This window comes from Agelaius phoeniceus, chromosome 5 (genome assembly GCF_051311805.1).
Source record: "Agelaius phoeniceus isolate bAgePho1 chromosome 5, bAgePho1.hap1, whole genome shotgun sequence".
Lineage (NCBI taxonomy): Eukaryota > Metazoa > Chordata > Aves > Passeriformes > Icteridae > Agelaius > Agelaius phoeniceus.
In genome coordinates, this window is record NC_135269.1 from 65137746 (window position 1) to 65165166 (window position 27421).

Genomic DNA, 27421 nt, shown 5'->3' on the forward strand with positions numbered 1-27421 from the left:
TATTGCCATTTGGCAGATAAATAAAAGTAGATGGAGAGAAGTGACATGCTAAGGTTACTCTGCTCATTAATGGCAGAGATGGGAAATGATCTCACCTGAGCTCAGAGCAGCATCTTACCAGGAACCATACTGCTCTCCTAGTTCACTTGGGAATAAGGTAAGCATCCAAAGATAGACCAAAACACATTCTCTGGTCAGGCCTGTAATTCCTTACAGTGCTCCTTGTACACTATTGTGAAGCACTTGACACCAGCAACAGTCAAAAAAGGGGTACTAGAATACCCTGACCATTAATTTAATCTAGCTCAAAAATTGTTATGCAGCAAAGTTCATGTCTTAGCTAGCTAAAAGACAGCAGCTTCTTCATTTCACAAGATTTAATAGAACAGTCAGAGCATGACAGTGCTACTGAAATTAGGCAATGCTGTAATAAATCACAGAGTTCTACTGCTTGCATTAAAAAAAAAAAAGTTTAAAAAAAAAGTTAAAGTTTCTGGAACCCCATTTTAAAAATAGACTTCACGGTCATTAAAGAGTACTAGGGGTCTCTGAGAAGAATAAGCACAGGCTTTAATCTATTGTTTTTAATAAAGGAAGTCCTGCCCCATCTGTAGGGTCAGAATCACAAATCATCTATCTTATTATCTGAGAATAAAGGCTGAACATTAGTCATATTCTTTTTATAACACAGAGTGACCGATACTTCAAAGCACTGTCACCACTGCTCTTTGGCTGTAAATGAAAACGTCATGGTGCTTCACTCTTATCTTGTATTCATATGCTTGACGGACAAGTTAAATGAAAATTGTCCAAAGCTATGAACCAAACCATGACAAAAGTAGCTCTTATAGTGATTTGAAATGCAGAGGTCAAGCTGACATTCCTTGGCCCCAAATGTCAGACCACACAGTGCTGGGATGCATGCAGCAGGCAGAGTGCACTATCTGCTCCTCGGCTCCCGGCTTCAGAAGTGGCTACTCGAGTAAATAGAAACCTCAGAAACGTATTTATGGAAATCCTGCATGTCAGCAGACTTCAAAGGGCAGAACATATTGATAATTGCAGAAAGAGGCCCACAAGGGCTTCAATCACTCTCTGTCCATGTGGGTTTTTTTGTTGTCCTCTTAAAGGAGCAATGACTGGGTGAGGGTGAAACCGCCTTCCTGCCCGGCTGACAGAGCTTCACTGCCACTCTAATGCCTCTGTTTGTACTGCCGCCCTTGCAGCTCTCTGCTGTCTGCAGCCCCAAGGCTTTCCCAGCTCTGAGAGCACAAACCAGCCCTGGAAACATGACCAGTGCCAGAGGAGCTCCAGCAGTGGCATCTGCTGAGCCCCTGGGCTGGCACAGAGCCATCGCAGGCCCTGGGCAGCACCTGGCTCTGGTGGCTCCTTACCTGCCATCACTGAAGCAAATGGCTGCTGGGGATCGAAGGGGCACTTCAACCTGCCAGACTCCAGGTTCTGGGTGTCCAAACGCAGCACCATCTCCTGAGAATAAACACAAATTCATTATCCTGGTGTGGCTGCAGAGAAAAACTCACTTAGAGAGCCTGTTCTGCTAGTGTACAAAGTGAAGGTGTGCTAGACCATGCAGCCGTCATCTCAGCATTGATGTTTACAGTCTGTGTCTGTTTCATATCTGCATTTTTTCACTCAGTGTTTTACTGTATCCTGGTCACTCTATAGTGAAACACAAATCTTAAAAAAAAATACAATTATTTTCAGAAAAGAAGAGATGCATTGTTCATTTCTACTCCAATTAAAAGCGGGATTGTACTTAAAAGGCACTGGCTTCTATTTGGGAAAGTGCTGATAGACTGTATTGCAACAGGAGACCCTGAAGGGATTCTGGCTGACTCTGAAATTTCTCCAGGGACTGCCGAATAATGTTCACAACAGACACAGTTCAGACCCTTTTAAAATGAAAGCAGCATTTGCTCTCTCTTATTATTTTTAACAAGGCTAAAGATACAAGAGATATCAGAATAGTTTCTCCCTTGTAGTTTCCAAATACAGTATGATTAATTCCTGGGCCACAGAACAAGAGCATAGAGGAAGATAAAGAAAATAAGTTATTTAAAAATTATTGCCAGTGTTTTCAGTGGGCAATCAACAACTCGATTCCTGTAGGCATCCATTTGAAGCTTTATTAGAGTTCTGAATTGCCAACAGGGATTCTTTTACTTGCCCCTTTCAATGGTTTCCTGAAAGTACAGTTAACCCAAAATCCATGGTGAGTCCTGCTGAAGGCAAATTGATAGCTCAGAGGAGTAAAGTGAATTTTCTGCAGGTATAGAGACTCCACATTAAGAATTGTGCTGCCTTTAAGAGAGGGGAGATTTCCTACAGAAGTGCTTTTAACATGTTTTCCTTTAACATGCTTTCCTACCCACTAGTGCTCTGAAATCTAATTAGAAACAAAAATTTAGAAGCTAGTTTAAAAAAAAATCAAAACATCTCCATGATTTCAACAATTAAATATGGGTTAAGTGATTTTAATTATTTTAATTATTCCATATCTCTACCTTGCAAGAGGCCAGGAGAGTACAAATGACAAGCAAGTATGTCCAGAGATGGCCACACAGGATTAGACTTCACAACACATTAATTCAATTCATCCTTAATGTACATCAGATTATAAATGACCAAACCTTTCTATGTTATTGAGGTGCCTCCTAAACTCTCTAGGCTCAAAAGACAAAAGCCCAGGATACTGAATAATTAAGCTCCTTAAGAGAAAAGAAAAATCAATTCCAATCTGGGAACATAAATTCAATTTCCTCCAGCAATCCTAGGTCGTAGGAAGCAGAATTTAATCATCAAAAAAACTCGTTACCTTCCCAAACCTGTGGAATACCAGGCAAACCAAATTCTCAGGCTTCTGAAGTGAGCACAGCAAGGATAAAACTAAACTAAAAATTTGGATTTTTTTCCTGACAATGCTGGCGTCCCATTTTCTAGGATGTGGAAGCCTGAGCAGCTCAGAGAACCCTTGCCTTATCACATGGGAAGAGGCTGTCTGCAAGCCCAGCAGTACTCAGGGGACCAAGGGAGTTACAGATCAACATCAAATATTTCAGACTTCACCCAGACAAACTAATGGACACTACCAGGCATTCACACAGAATTAACCTCCTGCTTTCACTTCAGGCAAAGCTTTCAAAGAAAAGAGCATCCCTTGGAGAGCTGTGGCTAACAGCATCAACCAGGCCAAGCCTCTTCTTCACCAGCCAAGAGAAGTTTTGGCAGCGACTCGAGCAATAACAAGACAAGGACTTTAATCCCCTTTAATTGTGTGATCCCGTTGGGGATTTGTACTGCTTCAAAAGCAGTGGCTGCTGTGGTTTTGAGTCACCTGATCCACAGTGTTTTCCTCTCTGTTTTCACAGCACTAGCACTGGCCAGGAGAGCACTGTGCAGATCCACCAGCAGCTTTCAAAGGTCAGCCTGGCTTCCCAGCCTCCATGAGGCTTTCTCAGGGCCTGGCTCTCCCAAGCATCCCACATCTTCCTGGAGAGGTTGTTAATTACCAGACACTCATTATCTGTTATTATAACCCAAAAAATTTAAATTTAAAAAAAAATAAAAAGGTGAAGGATGGAATAAAGAAAAAAATTCTGAGAGAATGGATTTCCTGGCTTCAGTTCCTACAAGGAGACATTTTCAACTGCCTGTCAAATTCATATCACTGTGCCTATCCTCAGCACTCTCCTGCCTTGTCACATTTATCTGAAGAGGCAGTGGAAGGACGGTGGCTGAAGAGTGTTTGGGCCTCCAAGAAGGAAAGGGGAAACATGCCTGATGCCATTCAAGGCTGATAAGTCAGTAGGAGGCTGCAGAAGAGCTGCTCTGTCAGAGGAGGCAGGGGTGAACACTGTCCAACCTACCCCTGCAGCTGAGCAATCAGGAGGAACGTGGGAGAGGCAGGACTGGGGGACAGTGAGGGGATTAGGAAATACAATACCAGGATTCTTCTTCCATTTCCTCTCACAAGGTAATTGGTCATGTCTAGCTGAGACAGGCCCCTTGTCTAGACTGGCTGCTGGACTGAACAGTCAGACCAAATCCATAATTTCATAAGGTCTGGTGAAAACAACCTTCACAAATGAAGTAGATGAAATGAAGTAGGGCAATGATGGAGTGAATAAGGAATCTTGCTAATGACCCAGAGGTAAACCAGAGCCTTATTTATACTCTTGCTGAGAGCTGTTCTGGTCTATTCAGCTGTGTATTTGATCATTCAGCGAAGAAATCAGCATGATACAAGGGATCTAAAATTTCAGTTACTTCAACCGGAATATTTGAAGTAGTAAAGCAAAGAAGTCTACAGAATTATTTCATTGTAAACCAAATTATACACAATATACCAGACAATACCAGGAGCATGAATGGTTTATTAGGCAAAGAACACTACTGTGTAGATTTCTCATAGCTTTAGTTGTCTTTTGCACAGGCAGCCCCTCTGGGTTGGTCATCCAACCCACAGATTATGGGGTACATAATGAGAGATCTCAGTCTGGGCAAGTATTAATCCCTTTTTTTCTTCCGTGAGGATCTTCCCTTGATTGCATGTGTCAGTGACAGAACAAGATGGAACAACTTTAAATGAAATAGGGTAGGTTTAGATGAGATATTGGAAAGAAAATACTCTCTGTGAGGGTGGTGAGGCACCAGCATAGGTTACCCAAAGAAGCTGTGGATGCTCCACCCCTGGAATTGTTCAAGGACAGGCTGGATTGGGCTTTCAGCAACCTGCACTAGTGGAAAGTGTCCCTGTCCATGGCAGGGGAGTTGGAATTGGGTGGTCTTTTAGAGCTCTTTCTACCCAAACTGTTCTGTGATTTTTATCCTGTTTCAGGTTAATCCATTTAGTAACTTTAGATGTCATTTCATATATTCCAGAATTTTACCCAGCCTTGAAGAAAAGAGAAAGCTATTTCTAAAGCAGCATAGGAAGCCTGCACCACAGGCAATCAGCCAGACAGGTCACATCTCAACACTGTCTGAGAACAGCGCCAGTGGGATAAATATAGCCAAGGTGTGATGCATATAGGAGTTAAAAAGAGACTTGTGTACTAAGTGGCTGCTTGACACACACCAAAATTCTTCTGTTTTGGGGGTTAGGTCTCAAACATTTACCACTTAGGATAGAGATTTCTTTGTCACCAGCAAATGAAGACCAATCAGCTGCTAAAATTCAGCTCGGAATATGCCACAAGTGATGGACAGCAACCAACACCTCCTCAGTGACCAGACTGCAACACATTGCAAAGTCCTGAGACACTGTCCCTGCACTCAGGCTCAGAGACCCTTTTCAAAGTGTTCATTACTCTCATGCACAAGGCATAGGAATTCCTCTGTGGACCAAGGGAATATGTACATTAAAAGACAGAACTACAAGTTTCATCTTGAACTCTGAATGTATGTGCATAAGGAAAGTATGTGCAGAAATGACTTACTAGAAAGGAAGACATCTGGGTTAGATGTTCTCTTCACTTAGTTAATCACATGGAAGTGTCATTCCAAAGAACTTTGTGTATTAAGCCTGGGGAAAGTGCTTTGTTCAAAAGTGATATGCACATACCAAATGTGAGAAGGAGAGTTCCCGTCTGACCCGCAGAATCCACCATTTATCCAGTTATTTATGCAAGCTGCTGTCAGGTCGTTTTTTACACACTCACATAGCATTTTCCAATCTATGATGAATGCTAAACAAGATGAGGGCTATTCCTTGACACATCACACTAGTGAGAAAGTTAAATTACCTCTTTGTGAGTTCCAAGTTCTATGTATCCACAGAGAGGGTGAAATGCTCCTGTGCCACAGACATAAACATGGGTCCGGTTGTACGGCTGGAGAACACGGATAAAATTGGCACATTCTGTCTGTTGGGAAAAGAAAGACAAAGGTTACTTTTTATATTCTTCTTTTTCACGTTATACATTCTACTAAGTTACAGCCATAGCACTGTTATACTTAAAACTACTGTAGCAGAGACTGTTTATGAAGCAGTTCAAAGCTGTGACAACTGCAATTTGACAGTGGCTATCTACCAGGCAGTTCATCAATCAGACCTGCAAACCTAATCCTGCTGTAAGGCTTACAGCCACAGGAAGCTGTGTGCTCACAGCATGGTTTGGAGGGTATCTGTTCAGCCTGTGTCGTAGCAAACAACACCTGCCAACAACTGGGCAGAGGTCGCAGAGCCACTGGGTTTGTGTGGCTACCAGTCCTCCTGCCTTTGCTTCCCAGCTCAGTGTGCTTTAACACCAAATATTAAATTATTAAAGTAACCGTGATGGGCTGAAAGGCTTCAACACACTTCCAAGGCTATGCTTTGTTTCTGCACCAACCACATCTTACTGGTGACTTTTATTTGGTCATTTCTGAGTCCAATGGGCTGTCCTGGGTCTAGCTGGGCTTGGTCCTTGCTGGGAAGCACAGGCAGCTGCTACATGCTCCAAGGATGGTACATGGGCTGGAGGAAAAGGCTTGCTCTAGCTTTCCCCAAAATGAAATTAATACAGAAACACAAAACAAGTACTTCAGAGGGAATACACAAGATCTGTTCATACTTTCTAGACATGACCCTACACCTAAGTAGAAGTCCAAACCAAATATTTCCCTCCCTTTCCTTCTTCTCTTAGTATAGAAATAGAACAGCACAAATCTTCCATATACACCAGTATAAGAATATTCCCAGCGCTCAGCAAAGGTGTTGTTGAGGTTTTGACTGCTGTGAATATAATGGTAGCAACAAGTTAGAATAAGAAGTTGCAATTCTTCAAGCAGAGAGCTGACAGTGTTTTGAACTGGAATCTACCTTGGTAATCGACATGCTGGACAGAAATTAGGAGATTTTTTTGAGACAAAATGAGGAAATTTTATATTACAGCCAGGACATGTTTACATTTATGGGGCTAAGCTCTAGACACATGATGTAATCTGTGCTAAGCAAAACACATAAAAGTTGTATTGTATACACATATGTACCTGAAATATACTTCCTAAAGAAAATGTGTGGTTCCAGGGAAAAGCCACTGAGTCTGAGATTTTCTTTTAACCCTAACTGAAGCTGTCTGCAAGTTAAGTTGATTTGTACACTGCTCTACTTCTCTGTTTCTTTAAAGAATTATAATGAAGTTAAACTCAGGACACTCCCAAGAAAAAAAGAAGCATTTTAATGCAAAAAAAAGAGGCTTTTATGGAAGCACTGCCTGGTATACATTTCTGTATATGTATACCAGGCAATGGTATACATATACAGAATATATATATATATATATATATATATATATATAATGGAATGAATGGTAAGTGGACTTAAAGTAAGTCCATTCATCTCTCAGCTGCATTTATTACATCAAAGAAAAATCTAGTGTGATTGCTGTCTGCAATAATGAAATTTTTTAAGTATTAATATTTTAAAAACAATATAAATTTAATTTTTTAAATTAAGAAAATAACACTTGGGACATTAATTCAGAAGAAGTGTAACAAGAGCTTACTAAAGCATTTTGTGCATTTAGTAACAAACACACAGATATTCATAAATCACAGCAATAATAAAAAATATATATCATACTTACCTGGGCATCTTTCCCAGCTAATTTGCATAATTCTACCTTTTCTTTTGCTGCAGGCCAGTAAATCTGTAACATAGTTAAAATAAAACAAGATTATGAAGATTATAACTTGTCCTATGACTGACAGAATAATTATTATATGAATAAACACTTAAAACAGATTTAGGCATGTTGAAAGACCTTGCCGGTAAATTGAAATGAACATGACTTCAAATACAAGATTCCATTACAAAAAGTTAAGAGATTTTAAATCAACCCCCTGATCTTTGTTTATTTCCTCATTGGCCCCATGTACTTTTAAAAAGCATTCAGTTAATCTGGCCAGGGCACCTTGTCACCATTATGTGTTTCCCTCAAAGTTATGATGAGCCAAATCATCTGGAAACTAAGCTGATTGCAAAGCCAGGCAAATTACATTTGTGAAGAATTTAGACCAGTGGACTTGGCATAACTGTTATAAAAAAAATACTTAGCTCTTTCTGCCAATTTTCAGTTGAAAAGAATTAGGTTCAAAAAACCAAGGATAGATAAAGAGAAATTTGTAGAACAAAAAGTACATTTGACAGACATCAACAGTGCATGGCTTAAAAATGTCACCCATCAACATTAACTGAGTTTACTGGGAAAATGAAACAGAGGTTTAGAGAAGAATCGTGGACCTTAGATAAGTGGCATTAAATACTGATACAGTTTCTCCTTCTTTTTTATCTGCCCTGAAGAATTCTATAAAATAGGTTTTGATGTAGATGAATCCAGATGGCAAAATACTATCAGTTACTGTAATCCAAATTATGTTAGCAAAGAAATATCAATGAACAACAGTTCAGGTTCTGTTTCATTGACTTCAATTAAGCAGTCAAGACTGGATATGATTTAGTGTTTGATTCTACTAAATTTAAAATAGAAGCTAAATACAAATTCTTCTACAACCTGATAAAAATGGGTATTTTGTATTTCTAATTTTGACAAGACAAAACTATTGTTATTTCTCATAACCAACAGTAAAAACACCACAAATCACACTTAATTTTAAGCAAATATTGATTAGTACATTGCCTCAAGTCTCAGGCACCAGTCAGCAGGTCTTTAGTAGTCACAAATGCTTTTGAGTAGTCTCCAATACATCTTTACAAAATCTTAAATAGCAAATATATAAGAATGAAGAATTATTGTAATATGCATCAGAAATAAAAACATCAAGGGATGATGCACAACCCAATGGCATATAAGAGGAGTTGACTGTTGTCACATTCCCTTTCACCCAGCTGTTGGCACCTTGTAGGAAGAGGCTTGACATACACAGGCTCAGTCCCACACTGGTAAGGAAAGCAAACAGCCAGTGTCCTGTGTCAAGTACCTTTATCATTTCCCAAAACCTACACTCACTGCTTCTCTCAGTCTGGAAACACTTTTGATTCTACTTCTCCCTCTCTCATGCCCAGTGAAAATGGATGTATTGGATTTCTGCAAGGAAATTAATTTCCTCTCACGTGAATTTAGTTACCTTTCTGATAAAAACCTCTTAGTAGAGATAATGTAGTTTAAGTTACTTAAACCTTAACCCTCTACAACAATATTTACACGGAGTCAGAGATAAGACAGTGTAACAGCATTGCAGCATTGGAGCACAACTTTGCTTTCCCAGAGCATTGTCTCAGAATGATGCAGTCACAGCATCCAGGTATGAAAATGCAATCTGAAATCAGCCGTGCCAGGGTGTGTGGGTGGCACAGGGCACAGTGCCAGGAAGCACAGAAAATACTGGGAATATCAGGAAGGGCTGAAGGTACGTCCAGTCTGGTCTCTGCCTGGGCAGAGTGGGATGAGTCTCAAACGCAACACAGGTTAAGTTTAAGAAGAAAAGCTGATGAGAAGGAACAGATAGAGGAATGTAAGATCATGGATCTCCAAACACATCTGGCCAAGGAGATTTGTCTGAGCTGTCAGCTCTCTTGTACAAAAACTTTATGCCCAATTCTGCCCACGATCCCTGAATCATTTACAGGGAAGTCTAGAGGCCAAGGGGCTTGGGAGATGTTTGGCCAAGGTTTAATTATCCAATTAGGCACACAAGACATCCCTTTGTAGGCTTTTGAAAATGCCCAGCTCTCCTTGCAAATACACAGAAGAACTGGAGGAGTTAAAAACAGAGACATCTGCTTCAAGGCATCAGAAGTGCTAATGGACTTGACTTATCCTCAATTCTTCTACAGATTCCTTCATGGGAATTAGTGTTTGTCCTACAAGGCTGAACTACACACACTCCCACTTCTATGGTAATTGACCACAGACAATTATATTAAAAAATCAATTGTTTTACTCTCTAGTTACTCAACAGCCCCAGTATTTAGCATTATATAAAGCCACATTAGACAATGAAAAGTGAAGCTAAGTGATCCAACTTGAAAATCAATTTGCAATTATATATGGGGTAGTAAAAGGGATATTTATTTGCTTTATATATGAGAAATGAGAGGTTCCCAGAAACTGTCAGTTCTAAATTGCAATGGATCATGAAAATGACATAATAAATAATGAGTCGATGAGCTGAGCAAGAAAGCATAACCCTCATTTTTTATTACAGGACATGCTGTGTAACAGTACCACAGGTCTGGTTCCCTCAAACACTGACACAAATAATGTTACACATCTGTATTGACTTTTCTGTAGGGGGTGAAATTAAGTTTTACTATTATATTTTATTCCAATGAGTTACTTAGTTTTACAATTTCCAAAAAAAGGTAAGAACGCATGCTCCTGTAGCTCCTGTTAGATTTAAAATAACTGAGATTTTAAATGGTTTGAAGCTTTGAAATTGGCTTTTTTTTTCCTATTTACATGTTTTATTCACAATGCTAACAGCTTATTAATGTTTTTTTTATTCCCAAATGCCTCAATAAGCAAAAACTTCAAGGAATGGGAACAAAAAACCAGATAACAGGCGCTACATATTAAAGGTGACAACAACATTGACTTAAGTTATAATCATTTTGTGTTACAAACAGTACAAATTATATATTTAATATATTTTATAGTTGCATCTGTATTTGAAATGTATGGAGAAATCTTAGAATAGCTTAGTGGAGTTACTGGATTTAAGGCAAGAATGCAACCAGTTGGAATATGTGAACTATATACTTAAAAAGGATTCTTTTCTTAATCTTCAGTTTATTTTCCTTTTAAAATAACCGTATCAAAATTCCAAAGGTTGGCTACTGTCATGATTTCCAGCTTTTATCTTCTATCACCCAATTAAAACAAAAAACAACCTTACCATTACTTTTAAATCATTCTTCAAATATTTTCTTAAATTTAGCAACAGGAAAGAAATTAAATTCTCCTAATAAATGAAATTTAATAAGCTCTTTTCTATCAGAGAGAAAGAATACCTCCCAGGAGTACAAAATTAAGCAGTACATAAGTGTAGGACAGATAAGGTATCACTTTAAAGGGTAGCTGGAAATTGATTTCTGATTAAAACAAAACATTTAAAACCACAAAGGTCTTTTCCAAATCAGGAGCAGCAGACTTCTAAAAGTAACATTTTCCTGTCCACTAAATACACATTTTTACTATAAGAAAGGAATGAAAAGGAAAGCAAAAATTTTTTTTAAATGTGTATAATATATATATGTATTGGTATGGGGATGATAAATATATCTATATATATACAAATATATGCACATGTGTATATACCTATCTGTGTGTGCATATATATATATATGTGTATAAAAAATATATGGATCCACCCTTCTCATTCCAAAAGAGCTCAATTTCAGCTGCTATCTGTCATGAATTAATAATATTGGTATTTTACTCATTTTTCAGTATCTATCAGATTTGGTTCCTAAGCTAACACTTCAGAATATCAATCCTTAGGAGAAGAGATTCTCTAAAATAAAACAGTGAAGTCTGATTACAAAAAAAATGTTGTGTGAAATTTGAGCTTTTTCAAGAATCACTTCTAATTAGGCTTCTAAATCTAGGATGGTGCAGAACTTCATAAAATGAATGGAAAATGCTATATATTGTCACAATACAAAAGAGGAAGATCATAAGCTACCTAAACAATTAAAAAACCCATTGGTCTTACTTCATCTGCTTGTAAGGTTTCAAAGCAAGGTTTTAGTTAGGAAAGAAATAACGCAAGTTTCCAATGAAAATGGAGTGTGGTAGAGAAGACAATATAACTTGGTAAACAGGCATTGGTTCACTCTAATATTGCACTTTAGTAACCCAGCTGAAGTACATTAAGGTGCTAGAGCTGCTCTTCCTCATGGCTCCACTTAAGTATTTCTTTACTAAATTGTCTCATGGAAACTGATTAGCTCAGCTGCAAAAACAGGCACTAGTACAAGAAAAAAAGAAATGGTCTGATAAGTAACTTGAGGTAGAATTTTACTCATGAAGTCCCTCAAGGAACAGAGCTCATCCTCTTTCATGTACTCTTCAATATCTTTGGTAAAAACCCAGAACTCTGCCACAACCCATGCAGGTGACAGAAAGTTGAGAGGCACCACTAATACAAGTGGAATTAAATTATGCAGAAAGAATCAAAGGGCTCTGAAGACCAGAATTACAAACAGCCAGAAGAAATGGGTACAAACTGCTCATAAATAAATATATATCATAGAGTTTGGATTTTAACAAAAATTAAATCTGAAACATCAGAGTAACAAGGATCTGTTCCACGGCAACAACATTCCTAAAGAAGTTGCATGAAGTATCCCAAAGGGCCACTCACAACAGCTGGGTTATGAAAGGAATAGCTGCTCCATGAGGTAGGTGGTGCTGGTAGCAGGGAGTGAGCCCAACTGACCAACGTGACTCCTTCCAGTTTCAGCTCCCCAGGACAGCCACGCTCATGCCACCAGCAAGCACTTGAGTGTCCCATTGAGTCTCTTGGCTTTCAGCAGCCCTGGGGCTTTCACAGGGGCCTCTCCTGTGCCTGATGCTGTGCACGTGCTGCAGCACTTGTCTATCAGTGCAGCCCCTGGTAGCACACACCCCAAAGTGCTCTGCTAGGGGTGCGGGGAGCTCCAGCAGGGTGTGTCCCTACCAGGAGTGAAGGACATCAGATGATCAGCACCTCTCAAAACACCCCACACAGATCTGGGGCCTGGGAAGAAAGGGATTGCTCCCTTCCTATTTTAAAGGAATTAAAAGTGATAAAAGCATTTAGGTGAAAATACAGATTTTAAACAGCTGCTTGATGCAGCAAAAGCAGATCAGCTTTCTTCCCTTGTTTCATTCTATGAACTAGATATTCATCATACTGATGCTTGAGGGAAGGTATGCAATAAAATTACAGCTTTCTGGGCATCAAAATGTCTTATTAAGGCTTTGTGAAGCATGTCCACTATAACTCAGAAGCTTAGGCTCATTGGTATGGATAAATTCCCCATATGACAGTCCCAACTGCAGTTTCTGAAGAACAAAGCCAGACTGAGTTGTAAACCCTTTGTCACGTTGGCATATGCAATACACTCCCCCTGAGAAACTCTTCTCCATGAAAAACTACCCCCTTGTGTGAAAAAAAAGGATTCATGACTTAGCTCAATGGGACCATAAAATGAGTACAGTAAAGAAGGCAACATGAGCCAAACAGACTGAAGTAAACCAGGAGACAGTCTAATCCTAGTTTTGTTATTGCCTTACTATATGTGACAGTCAGGTCTCAATTTTCCCACCAGTAAAATGACAATAATGTGACTTTCTTTTTTTTTTAATTTATTTTCTTGATTTTCTGAAGAACTTTGTAATTCATAGCTCAAAACTCAGAAGCAAAGAAAAACAGTAAGATCAAGGAGCACTGAGAAAACATACGGCAGTGATCCAATAAGAATGTCACCCTGCTGCACAAGACAATATCACAAATGTCATGCCCCAGTGCAATAAGAGTGGGTGTTCATGGATTGCATCCTGAGAACTAGGACATTTGTCACTGCTGTATGCTGACCCCAGGTCACTTCACTGAAAATTACTGCAAGCACTAAAAATTTCCTGAATTTCCCAGAAAACACTGGAAATAATTTAATGCATTCTCTGTATTATTTTGTGGAAAACCAAGAGTGTTACAATTATCACAGAATCACAGAATCTTCTGAGTTGGAAGGGACCTACAGGCATCATTGAGTTCAGCTCTTAAATGAATGGCCTGTACAGGGGCTGACCCTGTGACCTTGACCTTATTAGGACCATGCTCTAACCAGCTGCACTAATTAATGAGAAAATGATCTGATTTTAGCACACCATATTTGTATACCAGTTGTTCTCTAAATATCTCACATCTGCTGCATTCATGTGGGCAGTATTGAAGTCCACAGTTTGGGGGACTGGACAGACTGTTCTCACTCACAAATCCTAACAGAAAGGTTACCCCAAGCAGGTCTTGGTACTGACTCCCACTGTAATTGCTGTACTCTGGAATTCCATATTTTAAAGTGATCAGCAAACAAGAGAAGCTGAAACATCTAAGTTCCTCATCTAAACTTCTCCCTGTATTTGAAAACTAACCAGGCTGTCCTTAGAGGTTTTTCATCCAGCTTTCTTTATAGCAGTTTCATCAAGGTTTAGCTAACTCCCAGAAATATTTAAGAGATATTCAAAAGCCAAGAATGTATCCTTAATATTTTTTTACATCTTCACCTGTGGTACTATTTCCCATACCTGCAACATGCATCCAGGAAATAAACTGACCAGAATTTCCATCTCCAATTATTTCACAGTAACAGAAAATTGGATCTCTGATAGATATAATCTGATGCAGCAGGAAGAGGGAAAGAGAGAACATGAGGCTTGTTTCAAAGTGATTTACAACACAGCAGGAATGCTAGTGTCAGTGCATGGCATTCTTTATTTTCATGGTGCTGTCAAACTGAGTAGAATGCACTGGAAGTCAGAGGAAAATAAAAGTTGTGTATTTGGAAGACTCATTCACAAGATTTTGGTAGCTTTAATTTGGCAGGTGGCTGTTAAGAGTGAAACCTCATATTAGAACCAAATGGGCTTTATTGCATAATAATATTGCATCTGTCTGGGACAAAGCAACACCTCCACATGCCCCAGTTCTCCTCTTAAACTGATCTCCAACACAACTTAAGTAGCAGCCAATACTTCCATCCTCAAGGGTTTTCTGAAAAGTGCATTTTCACGTGTATGTTATGAGCACATGGGAAAGCTTAAAGAAAATAGACCAGATGCTGATTTCATTTACACTGTATGAAATCTTAAAAGGTTTCAGTGCTTCTACACTTAATTTTCCACAGTGTAACCACAGCAGACTTCTGACTACTGTCTGTTTCTCCTAAAAGGAAACCATACACCAGGATTTTTAGGGTAAATGGCATTGCTCCTGACATGTTTACCACTTCAGACTAAAAACAAATCCTACCTTTGAAAAAGTCAATGACCAATATAACCAAATGTTTTCAGAGAGCAGGATACTGGCCATTCTTTATAGCTAAACACATGGGTAAAACACAAAAATGACAGCGGATGTTTATGGAAACAGAATTTATGGCAACAATGCAAAAGGAAATAACAGAGACACTCTCTTCCAGCTAGGGCTGCTGTCATTCTGGATTCATACTGCTTTCTTCACGTTTTGCTCCATCTGTGCTTTTGTGTCTGTAAACACTTTTCAGAAGCTTTCACTTTGTCTACACAGGTGCCTAAATTTAAGTCTGTCAGACAACTTTGTAGAATAAATAGTTCCGAAGTAAGACCCCTCTGCTGCGGTTTGTTTGTGGTTCCTGGGGAGTCCATCACCTCTCCAAGGGCTCACAAGCACAAAGGTATCACCTCTGCCTCTGGAAGTCCCTAACCTGAAGTTCCACTGGGTTTATCCTAGATTATCCTGATGCCCCATTCTCCTATGTTTAGATATCTCCAGTGGCTTCCACATGACTCTCTGGCCTTCAATAATATTTCCTGGCTAACTTTTTCTTCTGACAGGTCAAGAAAGCTTCACCTTCAGACTGTCTGCAGTTTTGCTGACAGGCAGGAAGCTAACTTCCTTTGAGCTATAGAATAAGCAGCACATATTTTTTAAGAAGGACCAACTTGGTATTACTGTGTTTCAAGGCTGCAATAAACACCTCAGACTCTGTATGTATTCCTGAGGCTCAGGCCTGATGGCAAGAACCAAAGCCTCCTTTCAGTACTGGCTAAATTCCCACTGGGTTCATTCCTAATTGAGACCATGCTTATATAGACTGACAGAAAGTTTCTCAGAGCAATGAATGTAAAATTCTGCTCCTGCATCTCAAGGGTGCTGTTTTACATAAATATGCATATGTATTTGCATACATGTTCCCCTTCCTGCAGAGATGGGTGGGTCACACTGCAAATAGTGCTGAAATACAAGCCCACTTGAACTGTTGGCAAGCACTGGAGTTATAGAAAAAAATTACGTGCAGCTATTTCATAATCATTTACCCAGCAGATAAATATATATTTTTGGATATGTATATTTTTTCCTGCAAAATACAGAAAATAGTCAATAGAAGAGGGCATTCAAGGATGTCACCAGACGGCTGCACATGCCAGAGAAACAGTAGCAACTACAAACCAAGGATGCTCCAAGCGATGATAATTTGTGACCCAGAGCCAGTGCACACTGGGACAGATGAAAACAGCTTGCTCCAAAGCTGCTATTGGGGATCTGACATGTTTATCTATTTGGCCCACATGGGGCTGTGTCTTCTAGCACTGACAGCTCCTGCAGGCTGGCAGCTTTTCAAAAGCTTGTCAGGCCTTGATAGCATTCCTATTCCCGCGGAGCTGGGCGGGTCGCCTGCGGATCACACCGTGATAATCGCGCTGACATGTAACCCCGCGCGCACTGTTAGCACAGCCACAGAGAGGGGCACCACTGCTCTGCAGCTATTTACCCACTGTTTACCCAGCTGACAACATCCTGTATTTCCTATTTATTTAGCTTAAGGAGTAAAATAGAAAAGGCTTTAAGCAAACTCACGAGAACATTTGATGTACTAAAGTAATGTTTCCAGCAGGATCCCAGGGCCTGGTGTTCCTACAGAATTTCTTCTCCAGTTTTTCAGCCTCTCATGCTGTTAAACATCCTTTTGTTTTACACAGCACTTCTGGTGGTAATGGCACAGAGGCCTTCAGCAGAACTGCTTTCTTTCACAAATCATCTTTATTTTACTCATAGGAAGAAATCTCAATTCTTCCAGTTTGCAAACAGCTTGCAGAATTTGTCAGGCATGTGAGGATCTTTCAAAAAAAGACTATGGCACTTGATAATGCCACTGCAGCAACAGAAGCTAAAGGCTTCTGTACAGGAAAACTTCAGAGAAAATATATCCCTGCTACAGAAAGATGATTATCCATTGCTAAACTTTATATATTTATTGACTATAATCACTTTAGCTTTCTGCATTCGCCTGTCATTCTGGAAGACTTGCTTGTTACACTGCAGTACTTACTGTTATTTTATAATGAGGTTTGCAAGCACTGGAAACCGGACAGACTTTTTTTAAGCTGCCAGCTAAGGAAGTTTTCAACCTATTACACAATAAATTGAATAACAACTACAATGATTTAAGAAATTGGGACTCCAGCAGAACTATTGATTTATTTCATAAGGAAAAATAAACCAGGAAATAAAGCCATAACTTAATCTATGTAAGTCAAATTAACTAATTTAGGTAAATAAATAGGTTTTAAAAAGGAAGTTATTAAATTATATATATGTATACATTAGAGAAGGGAGCAGGATACAAGGCTTTGGATGTTTCTCTGAATACTATTCTAGAAATGTCTTAATACAGAGCTTCAGACTCTAAAATATAATCTTCCCAAGTAATTATATCCACATATGAGAATAAATTGTTGGGGATTCTGACTTGGCTTTTGGAGGTATCAGTAGCTCCTAACAAAACAAATATCTGAAACTGAGAGCTTTATTTAAATAAAATGAATCTACCCAGGACAGAGCATTCTAAAGTTAATGTTCAGCTTTGTTTTAAAGAAAGGAAACCCTAAACTATGAACAATCTTGCATTCTAGTCTCAAAGTCATTATACCTCTCTTGCCCCCTCAGCTTGCTTTTAACACTCCTTCCTCAAAGTCATTAATAAACACATCATTTACAGGCAGAAACTTATTATTCTAATCAATTTCGACTCATTTTAGTGGCTGTGTATAAGCAGATTATTTTTTCCAGACGACTCATACTCCAGAGGAGTACAAAGGACACACTTCAGACCCTTGTAGTCCCAACATGTGTGGTTTCCTCACGCTGGGAAAGGCTGGAAGCGAGCCGCCTGGCCCGGAGCCAACCCAAACTCCGGTCAGTCTAAACACAGCACCGGCAAATGCTACTTTCTGACACTTCCCTGCTACTGCAGAGAATCCTCCAGCATCCTCCTCAGCACTGAGATTTATACACAGCTCCTCACGCTACTTCCTTCACCTCATCCCTTCCCTCCACTGACAAGATTCAACCAACCAAGAGCAATGGAATTAAAGAGAAACACTTGTGTGACATTGCCTTGTGTTACCTGGGCATTTACACAAGATACATTTATAAAGTTGCTGAATGCCCATGGAGGCCTTGGAAATCATCACACCAGGATGCTCTGCAAGGCTTCTCAAGTCACTTCTTCCCACTTAGATATATTTTGCCTCATGTGTTTCTTTTCTAAGAAGTTAAATATTATCTGAATAGTTAAACTGTTATTAGTTTACTACTAAAACAAGTAGAAGTATTTGAACCTGCACACATGTTTAGTCTAGATATGCAAGTGGTTAGGAATTTTATTCCCTCCTTTCAGGTTACCACAGATATGTAAGCACATATTCTCTATTCATCTTAGGAAATGCCAATTTTCCTCCCAAATACAGAGTCTTTTCTCTGTAACATCTATATCACTGTCTGACTGCAGGTTACTTCTCCTGGCTCTGTGTTCTGCTCTTCTTGGAAGGCACAAGGTCCATAATGATCAGTGGGGGCTTGGCCAAAGGCAAAATGCCACCAGCTTGGACTGAGGGGCGGCTCACACAGGGGGCTGCCACCTCCAGCAAGGTCTGGGCTCATAAAGCCCAACTGAACATAATGGGAAGTGACAGCACTCAGCATCTCTCAGGAGGCAAGCAGCATCCCACAGAAACAAAAGCCTGCCTTTCACACAAACAAAACTTGTTTGCTACAGAAAGCCTACATCAAAAATCAATTTGTAGTCTGAAAATTTGCAATTATAATTAGCAGTGCTGTTATTAATGCAATAGCCTGGGGGGGGGAGGGGGGGTGGATTTTGAGTCAGTTACTGAGATGACAGAAGCAAGCTAAGTGCTTGATAAAGCATCCTAAGGAGAAATTTTCTGAAATACTCAGAATCTGAGTTTTACAAAAACTGGCATGTGCAGAATTGCTGAAGTCAAGATAGGTAACAAGATATTCTGCCTGGTACTGTATCTCTTCTATACAATGACAGCAAGTGTTGCTCTCAAACATGTGAGCAAAATAGTATCTTGTTCCACCTGTTCAGCCCCTGCCTGCAATCGCATTAATTCAGGGTCAGTTACCTCTTCAGAGCTGGCAGCAGAATGCAGTAATTTAAAACTCCCCTCTGGTGCCTAAAGAAAATACCAAACACAGCTGAGAATTCAAATTTTCTTCATATCTGGAAGAAGCAGGAAACCAGTTTTCATTTGTTCCTGTGCAAGCATCTGGTTTTCACCCATAGCAGTCAACTGCGCTTACAAAAGCTCCAGTTCACCATGTCTGGTAGAAATATTGAAGGCTAAATTGTCATCTTATTATCTCAATTTAACACATTGTCACTGGGCACAGGCAAGGGACTACAGCAGATCCCAGTGGAGCTTTTCCTATCACTAGTAATTCTAGATATTAACAAAAATGCTAAAATTGCCACTTACATTTTACTATAATTTAAAACATCCAAATTGCTTCTGCTCTGTTCAGTATTACAGTAAAGCAATCCCAGTGATGCCAGGAAGCAATGAAAGAGCTGTCTTCAGTTATTTCCTTCCAAATGCTTTTAAATGAAGAGGGTAACCATGACCAGAGGAGTTGAGAAGTGAACACTCAGAGCTACATTTTTCCTGTTTGCTGATATTTTGATGCTATTTTCATGCACTGCAGAGCTCTTCCACATAGCTAATCTCTTGCAGGTCATCAGTCACACAGGAGATCATATAGCATGAGAAATTCAATTGATTAAAGATAATGTGTATAACTGGGGGAGGTGAGATTATCAAATCTTGGTAAACTGCATTGCACAACGAATCTGCAGTTACCCAGTGAAGAAATAAATAAATAAAAACACAAACCAAAACAAACAAAAAAGGAATTTAACAAAATTTAACTTAGGAGGTAAACTCCATGGAAAGCACACTGACCTTTTTTACATTTTTGTTTACATCAATCAAGTTGAGCAGGAAGATGTGGTCCTTTGTCCCAACTAGCAGCCGGCCCCTCTCCTCATCTAGCAGTAGGGTTCGAAAATCAAGCCCCTCTGCTGAGCCCAGGAATGGGATGCAGCTGTTTGAAAGCAGCAAGTCTGTGGGAAAACAAAGAAAATCTTTATAATCCAAAATGTTTATATATGACTCATCAGTGTCTTTTATAAATATATGCAACCAGCATGGAGTATACCAGTGAGATAAGTGCAGTCTTGAAGCATGTCTTTCCAAAGTCATAATACAGTTCCTGTTAACTCTGGGGTTCTCTGGGGGGGTTTTTACTTCCAAATTGGGTAACAGTTACTTTCACAAAATATTTTTCTATGTAAAATTTTCTGAATAAATTATCTGTATGGCATAGAAGAACCAGAAACTGAACATAAATTAGAAACCACAGAAGATAGATCTTTGCAAAATGTGTGCTATATCTTTCCTTCATTCTAAGAAAACTAATTATGTTTATATTACCATACTCACGGATACACATGCTCAAGGATTAATACCTCACCATATTTGGTGCTCCAAATATAAAGCAGCAAAGAAGGTCAATGCCAGCCAAGAATAATTAGGAGCAGGAAATAGTGGGTAGGGACATTTGAAGATCATCCAGTTCAACTCCCTCAGTATGAGAAGGAACATCCTTCACTAGATCAGCTTGGTCAAAGCCCCACATAACATGGCCATGAACACTTCCAGGGATGGGGCATCCACAACTTCTCTGGGCAACATGTGCCAGTTTCTCACCACTCTCATAATGGAAAATGTCTTTCTTATATCCAGTTTCTATCTACTCTCTTCCAGTTTAAAACTACTGCCCCTTGTCCTGTCACTAAAGGCTTTGGTAAAAAGTCCTTGCTCATCTTTTTTACAAGCCCCCTTTATATATTGAAAAGCTACAATAAGGTCTCCTCAGAGCCATCATCTCTCCTGGTGGAACAACCCCAAACCTCTCAGCCTGTCCTGATATGGAAGGTCTTACAGCCTCTGACCATGACCAGGGCTCTTATCAAGATTCATTCCAAGGTTCATGTCTTTCTTGAACCGGGTGCCCCAGAACTGAATGTAGGACTGCAGGTGGGGGTCTCACCAGAGCAGACTGCAGAGGCAGAATCCCCTCCCTCTACCTGTTGAACACACTTCTTGTGGTACAGCCCAGGGTACAGCCAGCTTTGCAGGCTGTGAGCACACACTGCTGGCTCAAATATTTTTTTTTTCATTTACCATTTCCCCAAGTCCTTCTCTACAAGGTTGTACTCAACCTATTCATCACACAATCTATCATCCAGTCTGTGTTGATATCAAGTACTGTGCCCTGACCCAAAGTATAGGATCTTGTACTTGGCCTTGTTGAACTTCACATGGCTTACACAGGCCACCTTCTCCAGCCAATCAAGGGATCTTCAAAGATAATTTATTCCAATTCAGTGAGGATGGTATACCAGTAACAACACCTCTAAGATCCCTATTAAAATCAAAAATTTGACAATAAAGTTTTACTGTGAATTTACAGTAGCTCCAAATCTCTTTAAAAACATAATTAAGAAAAAAAATGCTCTGTGAAACTAATGAAAGAATCTATAAAGCTGCAGAAAAGCTAAAGGGCTGTAAAATAAAAATTCTGTAACATTCTGCCTAATGAATACTCTGTGGACGTAATTCTGGATGAGGACACAAACAACATATAGAAAAGAGCACAAGGATAGTTAAGTCTTGTTTGGTAGTCATTACTTTGGGGAACAGAAAATAAACATGTGAATCAGTTCTTCCACAAGCAAACTCTCCAAACTAAACTATTTGAAAATCATCAGACAGAAAGGCAAATCCTGTATTTAAACTGAACATAAAATTAAGGGTATTTCCACCCTCCTGGCACTGGATGGACAATGTAACATTCCTGCTAGAAAAGCCAGACTTACTGCAAAAGTCATTTGCACATCCTGATCATGAAGAAAATTAGGGCCAGTGTTTTGGAGAAAAAGTCCTGAATGAAATAAAAGGAAAAAAACCCCACCCAAATATTTTTCTCCAAGGTCTCTCACAAACCGTATGACAGGCAAAAAAATATTAAGTTCTGGTGCCAGCTAATAAACAGCACTCTGGGAGGAAAAATATTTTATCATTACTAATCTGACTAACTGGAATATAATTAAGACAATTATTTTTTGGCTCAGTCACTTCTATTTAAGTTTATGTGTGTTTGTCTGGTTCAGTTCAGGGTGTTGTTAAGGTACAATCTGAAAATAAATTGCCATGTATTGCCACTCCTATTCCACTAGGTGAGATTTACTTGGCAGCTCTTTGGAAAAAAAATCCTGCTTCACATTGAAAAATTATATCCAATGCTGGGCACTACACTGCTATACATTAGCACTGTCCTTTCTCTCATATTTTCTGTGAAGACAAAGATGACAGGGTTTTTCTAAACTAGTAACAGTTTAAAAGATCTGCTTATTAGCTGCCACCAAGATCACTTAGGAACAGCTCATGGTTAGCATGGTACTATGAAAACCTCAGTCCTCACTTGTAGGACACAAGCAACTAACATACAGAATATGAGGGAAAATTCCTTCCCATCTGCAGCCACAGGAATTTGATCTAAGGAATGATCATTATTATCAAATTATATGCTTGTGCAAATAAAGGCATGGGCCTTTGCAAAAGTGTCAATTGCAAAAATATGTGGATTTGATTCTCCACATACATGAAGGATGATGACTGAGACTCCTCTCTACTTCCCATTTCCTTCTTATTTGAAAGGGATGATCTCTGAAGAAACCATTCCAAATGGATATTTCTCATCTGTTGTTTAACAGTTCTAGAATTTCTCTAAAAAATCCCCACCTAGAAGAGCTACAACAGTAAGGGGAAAATGCTGCCTCATGACTGAAATACTCAAGCGGGAACGAGCCCTGTCTGATGCCTTGTACAATCATTTATTTCATTACATCATAAGGAAAACATCCGTAGAATATTCCAGATTGAAATGACAACACTGCACACTCCTTTCTTACTGACGCAGATGACAACACAAGTTGCAAAGTAATGAAGAATCATGTTTGGCCAGTCATTTACTACTGAAAACAGCTTGGAAGTAAGACTCTGAGCATGACCATTGATAAGATTGTAACTGTAACATGACCTAATAAAACTTCACAAGTAAACATTAACAGAGGGTTGATTAAATCGCAGCCAAATTAATCACTGTTCTCACTCCATAAAACAACACAATCCAATCTTACGCGTTGAAATTTCCCTTCACAGTGAGACATATTTACTATCACCAAGGACATTACACTGGAAAAATTTACTGTGAAAAGCACATTTCCCAGTGATTTTGAAGCTTAGAGCAAGCTGTCAATTTGAATCACTGCATCTCTGTAGCCTGGCTAACACAGAAACAGCATTCTCACAAGGCACAGTAACAAAGTTAGTTACAGGGATGATCTTTCATGAGTACATGTCCAGCACTCAGTTTTATAGTCTCTATTTGCTGTTTTCCTCAAAATTAAATAGTTTTTTTCCAGCTTGGTGATTTAGAAAGCATCCAGCTAACTCCCTTCTGGGTTAATAATTCACTGCTGAGTGGTAGAAGCTGGAATAGTGACTGGGTTTTATTCATTTAGCACAGTATCTCAGTGGACTTGGCTTACAACAGCATGATCATTGATTACTTTAAAAAAACTCTTAAAAAATCTCCAGCAGCAGAACCACAGCAAAAAGGCTTCAACAGCAAAAATGTCATTCTGTTCTGATAATACGTACTTGCATTTATAAAACATATTTAGGCTTCTTAGCACCAAGTCACATCTGTGGTGACGATGCTACCATTCCTCAACTCCAGCATAGTGTAAGAATGCAACAATGTGGGGCCAACTTGGCTGAGACTCAGAATTCCCTTTGTGAACAGTTACACACTTTTTTTAATGACAAACCACACCGAAAGGGAACATCACAACCTCTTTCAAAACAGTTACACCTAATGACACCTTTGAAGGCCTCTGAAATTAAAGGCTGTATAATTTTCATATACAACACAAAACAGAGGTCGCCTCGCTTTCCTTTACGGAGGAGCAAGTCCTTTCTCATGTTGGAGAGTACACATGAAGATTTACATGGGAATTGTAGAAATTCTCAACCAAACTTTTGAGATAAAGTATTTATAGCATGACTGCAGCTATTTATCAAATTCCTAACGAATTCTAAGTTTAAAATTGACCAGTTGACCCCAGCTGTATTGGTACAAAGGCACAGAGAACGAATACTTCCAAACTACTACAAATTTCTACTATGTACTGCAAGAAGTAAATTATATTTTGTTTAGCTGCATCTCATCAAGGACAAAGCTGTGCATGCAAAGTGGCTCTCATTGCTACACAGTATTATATAGGCCTGGTGGAAAAGATTATATTTGTAGACCAGCAGAGCCATTCCAAAAGGACAGAGATAACCAGGAATAGAGAAAACATGACTTTCTGCTGTCACAATTTTGTGTCAAAACATTGGTTATGAGAAGACCAAAAAAGATGTATTAAACCACATGTTTTGCTGTTAGGGACTTCTCTGTCTTCATCTCTTAAGACTGAATTCCTCCCCAGGAGCGTATAGAAGTGACAGTGTAAAGAAAACTTTTCCAAAGATTCCTAAAAAATTCTGCTGCAAAATCTCTGCCATTTCAGGGTATCTTTATTTCAAACCTCAAGCATTTCTCTGGGAATGCTCAAGAGACAGCATATTTAATATGTGCAACATCCCTGTTTGCAAAACGTCGTTATTTCAGATAGGGGTAGAGGAATGAGATCCTCTAAGATACAGAGGGTTAAATGCAAAGAATAACACATTTCATGTGATTTGAGAAACTTCTCTCCTTTTATTAATTTTTCAAACATAGATATCCAAATATTATTGAAAAGCAGACATGGCACTATAGAAGTGTAGTTCAATTCTGTAAAATAAGGCTAACTTTGCAAAACTAGTACAATAAAGGGCCTTTACAAAAAATGCTGATAAACAAGTCTAACTAAAGCTACAGCTACAACTACAAGGAAAGCTACAGCTACAGTTACATGTACAACTAATGCTACAGCTACAGCTACAGTTAGAACTAAAACAAGATACAGTTACAGTTACAAGTAAAACTACAACTACAACAAAAGCCTACAGCTACAACTAATTAACCACATTAAGCCCATAAACAGGCTAGGTTGCTATCTTCGAGGTGCTCCAAGCAACCTCTCTCAACTTCAGTGTCTTCTGTTAGGATGTGCACGTGGAGCCAATTTCTGCCTCACGCACTTGGTCAGCAGCATTGCTGGAACTGGAAGGTGATGGGCAAGGCCACTCACAGATGTGTCTGCACAAGGAATCCATGTGCTGCAGCATCATCCTTACGCAGGAGCAGGAATGCAGCTTCAGGATTGCCAGTGACAAATGCAGCAGTTATGCAGAGTTCAGGTGGCTGCCATTGGGTGTGACCATCCCAGCACAGCTCAGTGCAGGGAACTCCTCTCAGAGGCAGGAGAGCAGCACCCAGAGGCGATATCGCAGCCGACCATAAGCTTGCATTGCCTCTCTGAGGGCGGCCGGATCTCGGGCCAGGTGCTCAAAGAGGTTGGGTGGCTCAACCCCTCGCATTGCCGGCGGCAAGCTGATCTCTGTAGGAAGCCTCTCATTGCCTAGCACAAAGTGCTCCAGGCGTGTCAGCTGCAGGCAGCGGTCCAGGTACGCCATGACATCCCAGAGCCGCCGTGGAAATGCGCTCCTGTGCCACCGGAACAGCGGTACTGTGGTCAGCACGTGCATGACCACAGTCTTCCAGGTAGAGCTGGAAAAACCTGTGTCCCTCAGGATGCAGGTGAAGAGCTGCAGGCATTTCAGGTGCAAGTTCTCACACGGCAGCTGCCTGGCGATGTGCCGGAAGAATTTCACCTCTGCCACTGCATATGTCTCGGGCCACGCTGTGCTTGCAATGATGCTGGTCTTGGTGGGCTGGCTGCTCACAAAGATGCTGGAGCCGCCTTTCTGGGCCTCTGTGGGCTGGCTGACCACAAAGATGTCGGAGTCCCCTTGGCGCACCCCAAAGAGCATCTCCACCCTCAGGCTCTTCCTGCCTTTGCTCAGCTGCAATCGGCAGGACCAGCTGCAGGGCTGAAGCACCAAGTGCCATGAGTGCCACTGAGGCACTTGCAGCCACGAGCCTCTCACCAACTGGCAGAACCAGTGGGAGGTTTTTCCCACGTCCAGGTAGGAGCTGGTGCAGAGTGTCCCTAGGAGGCTGCGCTTCTGCTTCCGCCACAGCTCCATCCGCGAGTGGTGCAGGAAGCACAACGGCTCCTCTCCCAGCTGCTCCTTCTGGCACGTGCACACCAGCTCCACACGGACGCTGAAGGTCCTTGCTGCCACCTGCCCTGCACTGTTCAGCTCCAGCTGGAAGGCGTGCCCTGGTGGGGCATTCAGTGGGACCAGCACACGGTACACCCCATCCCAGTCCCGGGGACTCCAACCCTCAAAGGCACTGCCCACCCCGATGGCTTCTTGAGGCACTGGGTAGAAGCTATTGCTCACGCTGTCCACAAAGACACGCGTCAAGCTGTCCATCAGCTCAGCTATCACTGAGCAGTCTCTCTCCAGATCCTCCACAGGCCACTCTATGCGGTCCACTAAAAGGATGCCTTGCTCATTCCCAACATCTCCGGTCTTTTCTCTGTCTTCCTTTTCACCACTCCCGCTTTCTTCCTTGCCATCATCACGGTCTTCTTTTTCCCTGCTTCTCTGTTCACTGGCATCGCTGCGTTCCTGCACCTTCACATCCGGGTATTCTTCCTGTCCATTCATGTTGTGTTCACCTTCATTTACATCATCATTGCTGGCCTCACAGCTCCTTCTCCTGCACCTAATCCACAGGGCCAAGAGGAGAACAACTCCAGCAAGGACCCAAAATGGCCACTGCTGCAGGGCACCCAAGAGCACGGCTCCCCAGCCCTTGTCCTGCTGCTCCAGCTCCTGCAGCAGCCGAGCCATCTCATGGTCCAGCAGCTCCTGACGCTCCTTCATTCTCCTGTGCGTGGCCTCATCCAGCCCATCCCCAGCCTGCTGGGGGTACTGGATCAGGCTTTGCACAAGCACGAAGATCAATGGCAGTAAAGCCATGGTCCACTCGCCCAGGCTCTACTGGGGCAGCGGCACCCACCGGGGCCTTTTAGAGCTGCCCCCATTGTGACACAGCCCCTGTGCTGTCACAGAACCCAGAGCGCATCACAGGCCTCAGGGAACTCATCATGGCCCTGGGCACCCAAAGCCCCAACAGACACCAAGTGCAGACCCATCACTCGGGAACCTCGGAACCCCAGAGCTTCCCTTGACAAAGCAGGCACAAGGAGACTCAC

At 40.7% G+C, this 27421-nt stretch overlaps 2 protein-coding genes across 4 annotated transcripts in view; both read right to left on the bottom strand.

Moving 5' to 3' along the window:
• Positions 1-27421, bottom strand: part of SEMA3D (semaphorin 3D) — a 141303-nt gene that overhangs the window by 60083 nt on the left and 53799 nt on the right. For all 3 annotated transcript variants that reach the window (XM_054630795.2, XM_054630793.2, XM_077179196.1), the window contains 4 exons: positions 19977-20137; positions 7590-7652; positions 5766-5885; positions 1395-1488 (listed from right to left, as the gene is read on the bottom strand). In XM_054630795.2, coding sequence (XP_054486770.1) covers positions 1395-1488; positions 5766-5885; positions 7590-7652; positions 19977-20137 — 438 coding nt within the window. The remainder of the gene's footprint in view (positions 1-1394; positions 1489-5765; positions 5886-7589; positions 7653-19976; positions 20138-27421) is intronic.
• Positions 25379-27108, bottom strand: LOC129119080 (inositol 1,4,5-trisphosphate receptor-interacting protein-like 1). The gene has a single exon (XM_054630803.2). The coding sequence runs from the start codon at positions 27087-27089 to the stop codon at positions 25545-25547; it is 1545 nt and encodes a 514-aa protein (XP_054486778.2). The 5' UTR covers positions 27090-27108; the 3' UTR covers positions 25379-25544.